The sequence below is a fragment of the Medicago truncatula genome, chromosome 5 (assembly GCF_003473485.1).
Source record: "Medicago truncatula cultivar Jemalong A17 chromosome 5, MtrunA17r5.0-ANR, whole genome shotgun sequence".
In the NCBI taxonomy this organism is placed as follows: Eukaryota; Viridiplantae; Streptophyta; class Magnoliopsida; order Fabales; family Fabaceae; genus Medicago; species Medicago truncatula.
The window spans coordinates 1,008,701-1,023,128 of record NC_053046.1 but is presented as its reverse complement, the minus strand read 5'-3'; the positions used below and the strand labels follow the sequence as shown (position 1 = coordinate 1,023,128).

At 33.2% G+C, this 14,428-nt stretch overlaps 2 protein-coding genes across 4 annotated transcripts; both read left to right on the top strand.

The window, feature by feature from the left end:
• Positions 1-1,722: 1,722 nt before the first annotated feature.
• Positions 1,723-4,841, top strand: LOC11443154 (protein RDM1). The gene is made up of 3 exons (XM_003610704.4): positions 1,723-1,878; positions 2,024-2,233; positions 4,225-4,841. The coding sequence occupies exons 2-3, from the start codon at positions 2,074-2,076 to the stop codon at positions 4,602-4,604; spliced, it is 540 nt and encodes a 179-aa protein (XP_003610752.1). The 5' UTR covers positions 1,723-1,878; positions 2,024-2,073; the 3' UTR covers positions 4,605-4,841.
• A 1,309-nt stretch (positions 4,842-6,150) lies between these two features.
• On the top strand, positions 6,151-13,658 carry LOC11441094 (uncharacterized). Of its 3 annotated transcripts, none has more exons than XM_024783575.2 (10): positions 6,151-6,240; positions 6,334-6,396; positions 6,519-6,566; positions 7,595-7,663; positions 7,810-7,857; positions 10,145-10,200; positions 10,464-10,571; positions 10,702-10,935; positions 12,064-12,228; positions 13,070-13,658. In XM_024783575.2, exons 1-10 carry the CDS (start codon positions 6,233-6,235, stop codon positions 13,447-13,449), a joined length of 1,179 nt encoding a protein of 392 aa, XP_024639343.1. In that variant the 5' UTR covers positions 6,151-6,232; the 3' UTR covers positions 13,450-13,658. The 3 variants fall into 3 exon arrangements, with proteins under 3 accessions (XP_024639343.1, XP_024639342.1, XP_024639344.1); XM_024783574.2 differs by having other exon boundaries at positions 6,152-6,240; positions 10,464-10,601; XM_024783576.1 differs by having other exon boundaries at positions 6,160-6,396; positions 7,600-7,663; positions 10,464-10,601.
• Positions 13,659-14,428: the final 770 nt, after the last annotated feature.

Genomic DNA, 14,428 nt, shown 5'->3' with positions numbered 1-14,428 from the left:
AACATGAGTTTTATTAGTTATGGAACCAAAATGAAAACTTGAAATTAATTAGGGAACCAAATGACCTATTAAGCCAACAATCTAAAACATTAAAGAGGAGACTAATGACTGCTAGGGAAGGAAGGGGGAGAACAATAACTAAGATCCGTTAAAAAACCAAGATGTTTGTTACAACCAACATCAATCACATCCCTAAAAATATGTTTGTAAATAATTGCAGGAGGAAAGTTAAAGAAGAAACAAAACTAACGAAAACCATTACTAGAATTAATGAATTGAAATGGGTGATGATAGCATCCAAAAAATGAGAGTGAAACGATACATGGGAGAGGTTAGATTTTTCATCAATTGCAGGAAGCAAACAAATGAATAGAAGAGAAATAGTGTAGGAGAACATAATTTAGGGTTCATGTGTTTGAACCATTAGATTAAAATAAAATAAAGGGATAAGATTTGGAGACTTACCTTAGAGTCAATGGATCCCTCATCTTATTTTATTATATTTTAGGTTGTATTAAAAAACTGATGATTAATCTTTTGCACAATTTTATATTGAAGATTATATGCATTAAAAATTAACATACACACTCGCATGTATACAAACATGCACTTGTGCATTTGTTTAAAATAGAACGTCATTATCATAATTCACACATAACATTCAAAATCTCAGAGATAACTCTATCTATGCAGTTAGGGAGGGAACCCACTTAAACAAAGTTCAAAACAATACCCTCATCCTTCTTAGAGATGAGACTTGATATCCTCAATTTTTTCACACATAATTGTCATAGTGAGCTTACATTCCTCACCCAGTAACGCGGCCTAAGTGTTCTTAGAGCTGGGCTTTGGCCCTCTTGCTTTAAAAAAAAAAAAAAAAGTGTTTTTAGAGCAAATTTTGTTTGTAAAAATATTAAATTTTGATAATTTATTATTTTACGAAATTTAATTAAACACGGGATTCTTCTACTTTGTGTTTTTTTAAAAAAAAAAATATATATACACACGTTATCCTCTCATTCATTCGTATACAAAATCGTAAAATAACATAAATAGAAAGAAGTAGCGAAACGACGCATTTGAATTGGAATGCATTTTAACATATTATTTAGCCACTTTTTCTTTATTTTTATACAGCGTTGCAAAAGAAAAAAACGTGTGTTTATTTATTAATAAAAAAAAGGGTTAAATATGTTTTTGGTCCCTATAAATATATCAACTTTTCGTTTTAGTCTCTCTAAAATTTTCCTTCAACTTTTAGTCCCTATAAAATTTTAAATCACTACTTTTGATCCCTATTTTAAAGTAAATTTTAGTATTTTTTAATGAAATTGTACAGAAATGTGTAGAATATTGTAAAAATATTTTCCAAAAAAAAAATAGAATTTTTTAAGTAAACATAAATTATATATGAATTTTTAACCATAAATAATATAAAAATTCATATTAAATTCATGTTTTGTTAAAAAATTCTAATTTTTTTGGGAGAGATTATTATAATATTATGATTTTTTCTGAAAAATTTGATTCAAAAATATGAATTCTGCATATGAGTTTACTTTAAAAGAGGGACCAAAAGGAAAGATGGAAAATTTTTTAGGAATTAAAAGTTGAAGGAAAATTTTAAAAGGATTAAAACGAAAAGTTGGTATATTTATAGGACCAAAAATATATTTAACATTAAAAAAAGAAGAAAAAACGTGTGTGTACTGCGTAGTGTAGTAAAGAAAGTTGGGTGAAGACAGTCAACATACATAGTTACTACTACTACCCTACGGTGTGAGGGACAGAGGCAGAGGCAGTATTATTTGTGTGAAGTTCTTCGATGCTCATTCTCAGTCTCATCAATTTCTGACTCCAAATAATCATAATCATTTTGTAAGCTCTTTTCTTTCTTTCTTTCTTTCTCAGCTGAATTATATAGTAATCTAAGTCTTTCTCCTTTTTTTTTTTTTAAAATTGAATTTACTTGATTGATTGATATAAATAATCTTAACTTAAGCTTAATTTGCATGTTGAGCAGGAAGGAAGGAAGAAGGGTTTGTTTGTTTGTTTGTTTGTTTGTTTGTTGAGATGAAGAGGCCATTTCCATGGGATGAAGATGAAATTGATGTATCAGATTCTTCTTCTTCTGATGATTCACCAAATGAAACCCCTAATGTCGCCACCGTTCTTCCTTCAATTCACATTCACATTCCGCTTCCAAATCCCTCTTCAGATGTCAACTCTCTAGGTATTATTCTTCTATTCCTTTTCAATTTTTGTTTTCATATCTGTTTCTCTTTCAATTCAACTTGTAGGAATCGCATGCACAACATATTTATTGCGTTTTACTTTTTGAATTTCAAACTTCTTTAATCTAGTTAAATGTTTGTATTGCAATTGCATTTATGTTGTACTAATCTATCAAATTAATTAATTAGTTACAACAAAATACTCTAAAATGTGGGTAACTACCATCAGGGGTTAGACTCCCACAACTTGGCGAACCAAAGTTCAAATCTCGGCCAAGAGAGGTGCCCATAGGTTGTGGCTACAAGAATTAAAGTTGTATGAAGGTATGGGTTTGGACGCGGGTATTTTAAAAAATATGGGTATAAGGACAAATAGTGTAATATTTTATATAGATCCTACCAATTCATATCCCTATATGATATTTCCCTTTTTTTATGAACAAAAGGGGGATAACCCGAAGAAACGAAATTATAAACCTCTAGCAAACAGGGTACTTTAATTATCAGCTACAAACTCAGAATAACAAAACGTATGAACATTGAAAAAAATATGCATATGCATCGATTGATTCAAATTCTCTTTGCTGAAAGCATCTGCGACTTGATTCGCCTTGCAGAGGATATGCTTTCCCTACACACATCCGATCTGCTTTACTAGTTTCCAAACTACTTTCGTAGTAGCCCAGCATGGATTATTAGAAACACATCCAATTTGCATATTACTCAAGGCCTCTAACGAATCGGTTTCAACCAAAGTTTTGGAAAAACCTTTCTCATCAAGTAGCTTTAAACCATAGTAAATAGCAGAAAATTCTGATATGATGACAGATTTTTCCCCCAAATTCATTGAAAATCCAAGAATGTATTCGCCTTTACTGTTGCGAATAATCCCTCCGCAGCCAACTTTGGTTCCGTTATTTGCAACCGTCCATCACAATTGAGCTTCATCGAATCATCATAAGGAGGGGGCCAACCAATTCCACTAGTGCTAGCGTTGCAATCTGTTTCAGGCTGAACTGCAGTATGCATACGGTACAGCTGGTATTTCCCCTGGTGATCAATCATGTAATAACATTTGGTAGATTACAATTGGAGAATGAAAGTCACTTCACCGTAGTTTTCTACCACGAAAACTGGGATGGCTGTAACTCATTCACACTCCTCCTCGTCGCTTTTGATCTCTTGGAGGCGTCAAAGATACAGTGCATCCTCTATCATTTATATTCATATCTATTTTCCCTTCTCTCTGTATTTCTTACCTGCTCAAATAAGCATAGAATCCTAGGTGTAATTCTGGATAGAAATGTACTGATATATGAATTTATTGTTCTTTTATGGTATGTTGTTACATTTTTCCCTGGTCAGACCAGAGCAGTCAAAGGCATACCTTAGGCTTAGCACCTTATTGAAAACTGTAAACCCCAGAAAGCACAGTCACCTAAACTGCTAAGTTCTCACTGTGGTGCAGAAGGGGTAACTTTAAATGGTCAGATAGTTGAACTATAACTGATACATTGTTTTGTTTTTCTCACATGTTAGTACTTTCTTATATGATGTTTAGTATTTCTGATTGTCAGGGGATACTTTTCTATGCAATGCTTTTGTGTTGTTTCAATGTCAATATAATATGTGTTGCATTTTGATAAGGAGTTTTTCATTTTATGTATCACTGTGTTCAAAATATTTACATTGAGGATTACTTTAAAATGTATCAGCTGATAGAACACATAATTTATTTTCATTACTAATCACATTAAAGTTTGAAAGACTTTGTGATATTCTGAATTAATTGCTCATAACTCATAGCTGTTACAATTTTTATAAAACTTAATTTGTTTTTACTTCTCAATACTAGCCTTCACCTTAAAATCCCCTTTGTCTTATTGGTTTCTAGATAGCACGTGTGTGGCTTTCTCAATTAATTTTTTAATCTTAGTCTGCTTCCTATTCCTATGAATTCACTTATTTAAAAAGTCATGATTATACACAGATGCACTCACAAGACGGGCGGCAATGTATCAGGATTACATGAAGCATATCCCAATCCCAAGTAGTCGAGGCTCTCTCATCCCGTTTACTTCATGGATGGGATTAGGTAGATCCATCAAGCAGCTATATGGACAGCCTCTTCATTACCTCACAAATATCCTCCTTAAGCAATGGGACCAATTGAGAATCGGCAGTGAGGACGAATATACGCCCTTGGACGACATAATTCATCCGCGCAAAGCAGAATCCACCATCTGGCTCATGGAAGAAATCCATCGACAAACCTCATCACATTTTCATATTGCTGATCTCTGGAAAAAGGACCCAATGTACCATGGGTTTATTGATTCCATTTTCCCAAAATTGGAGGACACATCTTGAAGCCATTTTGTTTAGAGGCTTTGTACTGTAAGCCTGCAAATCGTTTGTCTTATTTTCCTATTGGTAAAGCGAAATTGAACCAGATCCTTGATCCTTTCATCTTAACTTTATGCTTTAGAGTTTAGACTATTGTTCATTTTAATACACAGACAGCTACTTCAAAGTATTTGTCTCCCAGGATGCTGTTAATGATATTCCAGTCTTGGTCACAATCTGTGTTGTTGTGAATGTTCGTCACTGCAATTGCTAATATCATATCATTCAATATAAATAGAAATCGATACTGCTTTCCCATTTTAAACCAAACCGGTTTTTTAGGCCTTTGAGGCTTTGACTCAGATTCCTTTGCTTTTTGAGAGATTTCTGTTTTCCGTGTATTTAACTGGTGTGTTGAACTGCGAGTCGCACCAGTTACATGTGTTGAACTGTGAGATATCACTTGAACATAAATTTATGGATTTTATAATTCGAATAGAGTGCACGAGAAGAGAGAAGGGAGAAGGGAGGGGAAAGAAATCCCCTATATTTATAAGTATAAGCAAATTTCACTCTACAAGTCTTTTTTGTGATCTTTTGCACCATTCTCTATTAGAGAACTTTGTCACGCTCTAGATGTCTATTCATGTGCGTGGGAGAATGGTGTGGTAAGAGTTCCACAAATGATGATATATGACTTGAACATAAGTTTAAGCGAGGACAATTTTCACCTTACAAAATCAACCAATTTTGTAAAAGGTTTTCTAAGATTTATATATCACTCCCTTTGCACTCTAATGAACGACATATTTAACCAAAAAATGACAATAGTCAGGTCAAGAATTGACCTCGGGTTGTTTCGGCCAATTGGTACCAAGGCGGAGATCATTAACCACTTTAATCACTTGATTTATATAAAATAGAATTGAAATATGATGTCAAAGAAAGTTAGATCCTCTAAAATGTCATGTTAAATCTCAAAATAAAACTTAATTTCATTGATTTATTAACTCATTAGTCTATTAAAGATATTTACATTATTTACTTAAGGGTAATTTATATTTTTGATCTCTTAATAAGATCACTTTTCGGTTTTAATCTCTTGTAATCTTTTTAAAAAAAATATGTCTTTGTATTATAAAACTCTTATTGTTGTAGTCATCATACAATGTTCTCATTCAAGTTAGATGATGTGACACTGGGTTGACATGTCAACATTCGATGACTGGTCATGTAGATGATTAACAAAACGAAACATATATATTTTTAAAAAGAGTTAATTAAGTAAATGATTCATATAAATATCCATAATTTTGTTTTTAATCCCTACATAAAACCTCACTCTTTAATCCTTTAAATTTTTCTGTCAACATTTTTAGTCCTTGTAAAAAAATTATTAACAGTTTTAATCCTCTGTAAAACTTTTGTGTTAGTGTTTTTAGTCCTTAAAAATGCTAAAAAAAATGTTAAAAAAGTGCAATATTTTTTTTGTAAGGATTAAAAACAAAATTCTTGATATTTACAATGATCATTTATTTATTTATCTGTTAGCAAGTATCCCTATATATTTTTGAAGATTCCAAAAAGGAATCAATAGTTGAGAGGAGATTTCGGCTTTGGAATTTTTGAACATATCTATCATAGCCTTGGAAATGTCTAAGTACGTTTACCACCATGCAAGCTATGTCTTAATTGGTCCATTAATGGTCCATTAATTAACTTCATTAGCCAATAATTTCTTCTTTCGATGCAGTATTTGGGGTTACACATCTCAGACCATTTGGTTTTCCTTTTACGAAGTTCAATCCTCTTCAAGGTTCTATTCTTTCTCTTCTCTCCGTTTTATTATTTCCATTTTAGTAAAGTAATTACTTTTAATTTTTTTATTTAATTTCATATCGAAATCTCCATTTCCATGCACTCCAATTTTGTCAACAGGGTTGTTACTGGTGAAGCAATCAACAATTTCATTGGCGCCACCATCAAGTAAGCTACATTTCACAGAGTTGATTGGAATGTAAATTGCATGTTAAGAATTTCACATTCGATGATATACGAATGACTTGAACATAATGAGTAACCGATTTTGTAAAGGGTTTTTTAAGACTTATGTACATAATCTTGGAATACTCTTAACCATATAAGTATAAATATGAAATTATAAGTTTGGTGATCTTTTTAGTAGTTCAAACATATTAACCTACATTAATTCTGAACATATTTAAATGTATAGTTATAAAATAGATTTTTATAGTGTTAACCCTCTGGTTCTAGGATAAAGGGTCCTGATAACTCAGAGTTCGGCCAGAAGTTAAGTAAAGTTTGACCAAGAATCATTCCACTCAGGAACCAAACTCGTGTTCTCCCAAACGATTAAGCTTATTAAGCACTTGGCTGTTATAAAATAGAATTAAAATATGATGTCATATAAAGTTTTTTTTTTTTTGAGGGTTTTTTTTGAGGGAATGTGATAGAAAGTTAGTTTCTCTAAATTGTCATGTTATATCTCAAAATAGAACTTAGTTTTATTGATTTACTAATTAATGAGTCTATTTAAAGGTATGTTAGATTATTTACTTAAGGGTAATTTATATTTTTGGTATCTGTAATAAGATCACTTTTTGGTTTTGGTCTTTATAATTTACCTTTTTTTTTTTTTTTTTACATTACCTCCTTGTAATTTTTGCTCTCGGGTGCCATGTTCTCATCCAAATTTCATGTCATGTCATATTTGGTGTCATGTGATGCTGGATTGACACGTCAACATTCAATGGGTGACTGCCATATGGCAGAGTTGAACAACAAAACGAAACATATTTATATTTAAAAATGTCATACTCAGGCCCAAAAGCGAGTTAATAGTTGAGACTTCGGCCTCAAACTTTTTGAACACACCAAATTTGGGCCTTGCAAAGTCTAACTCGGCCGAGTACATTACCACCATGCAAGCTAATTGGTCCATTAATAGTCCATTAATTAACTTCACTCGGTAATAATTTCTTCTTTCGCCGCAGTGCAGAAACAAGATTCTGTCGAAGGTTTAGGGTTACACTGCTCAGACCATTCGGTTTTCCTTCTATGAGGTTCAATTTCTGTCCAAAGTTGTATTTTTTCTCTTTTTTTCCGATTCTCTCTGTTTGGTTGGTTCCATTTTAGTCATTACTTTTAATTTACTTATTTAAATTGATATTGAAATATCCATTTCCATGCACTTGACTTTGGTCAACAGGGTCGTAGCTGGTGAAGCAATCAAACATTTCATTGGTGCCACCATCAAGTAAGCTACATTTCACAATTAACTTGCTTCCCCCTTATTTTATTGAGTTTTCGTGCGCATAGGCAGATGAAGACCTAGAAAAACTATAAGTGAAACTATTAAGAATAATTAAAAGAACAAAAGTTTGTAATATCTATAGCGGCCTCCGTTAACCTTATGGTTAATTTGATCCATGTAGCCGACCCCATTTAGTGTAATAAAACTTCTTGTTGTTTGTTTGTTTCGTGTGCATAGGTTGTATTTAGCGTTTTCTGTGCTGATTAGTAATTATTTAACTAGAATTCAGGATATTTCACTTTGAAATTGCCATCGTAGAGTTTTTAGTTGCTTGTATGATTTTGGTCTTTGTGCAGTTCATTTGCTTCAAACATTAAGGTTTTATTTGAGAGTTAGGAGGGAGGACTTCGAGAGGAAAGGGAGGATGAAAGGGACGGAGAAGGGAGGATAGCCTCTCTCAAACTATGTAGTCAGTAGCAGATAGCGTAGCGGTCGGCCCCCAAAATGCTATGGCCAGTACATTGAAGTCTAGGGAAGCAATACTATAACAAAAATAGCAGAATGCACAAAACAAAACACATTCATAAATAATCATCAAAGTTCATTGCTAATAATATTTCAAACATAATCTAAAGAAAAATGCAAATAAGTTCTAGCCTCCAAGGTTCAAATGACACATCTAAGCATTTAATTAAATACACAGGTGTTTCCTTAAATGGTATCACTATCATCATCATCACGCTCAAGATCTTCCCCATCATCACGTTCAAGCATTTTCTCATCATTGTCACGTGCATTCTATTGTGTATCCTCCTTTTGTTCTTCTATGTTCTGTGTGCCTATAGGGGGAACTTGGTTCTGAATTCTTTGTTGGCCCCCAGTGACTGTTGTTGGCTCATCAGCCCCGGCCACATTAGCAAATCCCTCCAAGTTAGTATATCATCCTCAATGATCATATCAGTGAGATGAGGCCATAATAGAGTGGACTGTTGGCGCATAGTTGTAGAAAACAGGGGAGAAGAGTCGTATCAATCAGGGGAGGAGAAGGATGGTCACAGAGATGTGTTATTTTGAGCCTTGGTGGCTAGAACTTATTTGCTTTATTATGTTTAAAATATTAGTAGCAATGAATTTTGATGAGTATTAATGAATATGTTATTCCGCGATATAGTTTTGGAGGGCGGCTGCTATGCTTTAGAAGGTAATTTAATTTAATATATTAAAATTTATGAAAGTATACATTGATTTGGGCTAAAATATTGCTGAGCAAATCATTTATCAGATTTTTAGGGGAGGCAGAAAACCAAAGGTAGACATTCTTCATATGACTCACTTGATTGTTTTAAACATTTTCCCCATGTATCTAAATCAACTGTCCCCATTTAAATCACCAGTGTATTGTTTTAGCATTTCAAATTGCTGTTTAGAGTTTTCTGAGTATCATTCTCAGTGCTTCATAGCTATTTCGCATCACCTTTGACTTCAGTTTGATGTTCCTCAAAATAAGTGTCAAAACAGTTAACATGCAAGCACATGTACATGATATGGAAGTTACCTGAAACTGAAAGTACAAAAGGAACTGATATTTAACATAAACCATATACTTTTAATATTTTTAATCTACAATGTATGTATGCACAATCAAAATCTTGTCTTGCAGCAACATGAAACCATTTCAATCAAAATTGGCAATTTTAAAATCCCAATACAAAATGCAGGCCCCATTATATCACCGACTATAATCTTAACGGAAGCAGCTATAGATATTACGGATTTTATTCTTTTAATTATTTTCACGTTAGATGTCAAGGGTTATTAAAGGAATAGTCAAACTCAAGCTCACAAGAGCTTACATAGTCTTTGCCACATCTAATACATTCCCTTGTGAGTTGTAACTGACTCATGACTGGTTGTAACTAACTAACTGACGGTTGTTAGTTAGTTAGACTCTTGGCTCTACATAGAACAATCTATAAATAGAGTGTTGCTTGTTGTATCATTCAGAAAAATCAAAAGAAGAGAAAATCTGAAAATAGATTTCATAGTCTCTCTCTAAACACATTGCACAAATTGTATCAAGGGTAATCATTATAATATCTATATTGTGCTGATCTCGGGCATGTTATTGATATCTTCAGTTTTTTATCTTTACTTCTGAGCAGAACAAGGGTATAGTGCTGTACTCATAGGGAAAATAAGGTCAAGAACCGTATACCTCCTCCAATGTTTGTGATTTTCGTACATTTTCTAGGTCCCAATATGTGATATTGTTTTAATTCTTTTTTGGAAGATCCACATGTTTCCCTCTGAAGCTGGTGAGAATTTTCCTCGATTATCCTGATACTGGTACGCTATGTTGTGTGAGCCTTGGCCATTACTCTTTCTGTGCACCATTTTAGTCAAACTTGATAAGGTTAATGTGTAAAATGAATTAGTATTAGTTCACTATGAAATGATTAAACATTAGTCCAGACATTTAAATATGGTAAATAGGAACAGCTTTAGACAATTTATTGCTTATATGCATGCTTGTGTTTAATATTCATCTGTTTTTTTGTATTAGGTTTTGCTCATTTCACGCTTTCTTATTGATTTTTTTGTGTGCACAGCCATGGATGAACAACAATATTTGAAAAAATGTTCACTAGAAGCGCGTTCAAAAAGAAGATTGATTTTAAATCAAAAACGTCCTAGCAGATCCAAGATCTCTACTGAAGGTGAAAATATGCCTCGTCACACTAATGATGGTATTGTTAAATATTACTATTAATCTGAGTTATAACCACTGAAGTTCTTCCATTTGGTTATATTTCTTGCTATTTTCATTCAATGATTCCCATGCCACAGGGAATCATTTATCTGGACCAGCCATGTATGTTGAGACAAGTACACATTCAATGTCCACACCTCTGTCATATTATTCTAAGGAGCAAGAAACTTCATTTATCAATCGTAACATATCTACTGCAAGATTATTTGGACGAACTTTGGTATCAGGCGGACATACTATCGGTGAAAACCATCATGTATCCCCGGGGGAATCAGAAATTCGTTCTATCACTCATCTTGAGGGAGTTAAAGGTAAAAAGATTGGCTAGGTTCTAATTGTGTATTTATTAATTTGCATACGAGTTCATTATTTATTAAGATAACAACATTTTTATATGCAAAACTCATTGGAGTGCTTAATACAGTATATTTCCAAATGGCCGGTATTACATGCCTATCAGCTTGTAACTCATTGAGGGTATATTGATATTGGAGATCCTATCTTGCCATGTCAATATTATGTAGCCGATATTTGGTAGCATTTGAAAACCAATACAGAAAAAAAAAATACTTCTGATCCAAAATCTCCCGTTGAAGTGTTATTTTGGAAAGATTCATCTTCAACACTTTCCCAAACAATACTTCGAATTAATTTTTTTGCCTTGTGTCCTTTTTGAAAGATTATTCTTTAGTGCTTGCTATCATTATTACTTCCGTCACTCACATTTCAAGAAATCCTCTTTGATTTTGCCTGCTGGTGCTCTTCTGATGAAAATCTCAAATGCAATTGTGTTTTGAAATCGAGGAGAAACCAATCAAACTAAGGTTATTTTTTTGGTATTACTCCCAACTAATCTAACATGTGGTATGAGACTTTATTGTCAAAGGCCTATTGATAGAGTTTAACTGTAATAAAATGTTTGCTCTAACTGCAATTTTTCTTTTTTAAGTGTCTTGCCCAACCAACTTAATTAAGATTTAATTTTAGGTAATACTGTATAATCTACACAAGTGGTTTTAATATATGTCTAGAAATTAGCGTGTCCCATGCAAATAATTTATTTATAAACAAAGATAATATTACAAAACAATAATTTTCTTAATTTTAAAAGTATTCTATGAAATTCCGCATTTTCTATGTATATACATAGTGACCAATGATGTGTTTGAAGTTAGAAGAATAGTAGAGTGGTCATCGAAATGGTTAAGTCGAAGGCATAGATTCCTCTTACTGTGAGCGAGGCTTTTTTAGTGTGGACTGTGGACATCGGTGGAGCTGAGCTCTAAATTCTTGTTTACTCCATCAATTTATCATTTTATTTGAAAACACACAAACTGCACTGTTTCTGAATCTATGCTTTTTGTGTTCAGTTTTACCCTTGTAGGTTTTTTTTTTTATAATATGAGTTAATCTTAATTATGCATGTTTCTGTTGAGCAGGAAGAAAAGAGTGTTCTTCTATTGCAATGAAGATGTCATTTCCACCAGCACTGAACTCTTCTTTGCCATACTTCACCAGCAATGGCCTTCTCGCAAGTTCCATTCCCAATCTTCCAACAACTCAGAGTCCAATCTCAATACCCTCTATAGATATCAACTCCTCAGGTATTCCGTTTTGCATCTTCTTTTTGTAATATATTTCCCTTGAATTCTCTCGCATTATAAAAAAAATATACATGCCCTTCAATTTTGTCCTTTTCCTATTTAGACATTTTTGTTGAATTAACACTCGAGTCATTTTCTGATGCTAATAATAAATCATGTGGTAGTGCATGGCATTGGGACTCGAACCCTCTTAGTACCCATGAAAATTACCCCCAATGGATGAAGATTTTACGAATCAAATATGTATGGGTCCAGATATAGATAATAAATATGGTGGTTATGTATGCAAGTAATGGTATGGATACTATAGTACCCAACTGTTTCTATACATACACAATATGGTTATGTTCTATAATAAATATGTGAATTGATTTTTAAAGAAGTTACATGGTTAAATTTGTAATGTTTTATAATGAGTAATTAGATTATCTTGAATTAATTTTATGTTTTTGATAAAAATAAAAAAAATCGCTGTTTATATAATAGCAATTATGTTGAACTAGTTTGTCACATAAATTGATCAATGCATTATAGGATGCCATAGTTAACAAATGTGTGTAATGGGTCTGGGTGTGTGCGTGTATGCATTATTGCTACTTCCCGTGCAAGTATGGGTCCTGGTCTGAGTAGTCTTTTAACTTTCGCCATCCCTAGATGATATGCTCTTTAAGGATATATCATATATTGGCATTTAGGTATATTAAAGTTACAGAATGAAAATCGCTTCACAGTTTTATGTATTCAAATGAGTCTATAGTTCTGTTTTATGGCACATTGTTGCACTTTTGTACTGTCAGACCGATTACTTTTGAAAGTCATGCGGACTCATGCTTATATGCAGATGTACTCATCAGACGGGCAGCAATGTACCAGGATTACATGGAGCAGATCCCAATCCCGAGTAGTCGAGGCTCAGTCATTCCATTTACCTCATGGATGGGCTTAGGACAATCAATTAAGAAGCTATATGGACAACCTCTTCATTACCTCACAAATATTATCCTTAAGCAATGGGATCAAATGAGAATTGGCAGTGAGGATGAGTATAGGCGCTTAGATGACATAATTCATCCTTGCAAAGCTGAAGCCACCATCTGGCTCATGGAACAAGTCCATCGCCAAGCGTCATCGCATTTTCATCTTGCTAATCTCTGGAAGAAGGACCCAATGTACAATGGTTTTCTTGATTCCATTTTCCCAACATTACAGGCCACATCATGAAGCCTCGTTTTTTGTTTTAGACTATTTTCCTTTTAAATACATGGTTGCATCTCAGTATTTGTCCCCAAGACACTGCTAATGATATTCCAGTCTTAGTTACAATCCTGGATTGAAAATTTTGTATGACCTACCTCAAATTACAGCATGTTGTGAATTTTGTTGAAAAAAATTACTTAAAACATGATTTAAACAAACAAGGTTTTAGTAAATGCTGATGCTGTTTTGATTAATTCATGAGCCATGGCTAGTTTTTCGCTATGTCTGCTGACTAAATGCACTTTCTCCTGCTCATCAATATCAAGTAAGACAATGGTTGTGTCAGGAACATACCCCACCTGGCTTAGCCTGTAGTTTATTTCATGTAGCATCATTCCAATTTGGGTGCTCCCACTTAATGATTTTTGCTATCAGTCTAGCCAGAAGGTGAACCTCAGTAAATATGAAGTTTTCTTTTCTAGAAATACATCTCAAACTCTTGCTAATAATTTCAGTGAAATTCTTCAAAAATACACCTTGGAATTGAGAGTTTTTTTTAGTGTCGTTATTCATGCATTATGGAAGGATCAGGATGATCTACTTTTCAATCAATATTCACAACTTTGAGATAATTGACTTCCTTATCTATCAAGTCAAGTGCAAATGATTGCTATTGGTTGCATCTTCAGGATATTTGGAAGAAATTCTGCATGTGAAATGGGAACCTCTTATAAATTCAAATTGATGGATTTCCCAAGAACGCCAACGGTCAATCGGCTTGTGGAGGATTAACTAGAGGACATGGAACATTCATCCAAGGATTTTATTAATATTTACATGGTTATCCATTTTTTTCAACCAACGTTGTTAAAAAAATGCTTATGAACCATTTAACATTGATGTGGTAGGTTCAAAAGTGTTTATGACATCAAACATGATTACCAACACACATTTTAAGAGATTTTATAAAAAAAAGAAGAATCAATTTTATGTTTGTTTATTT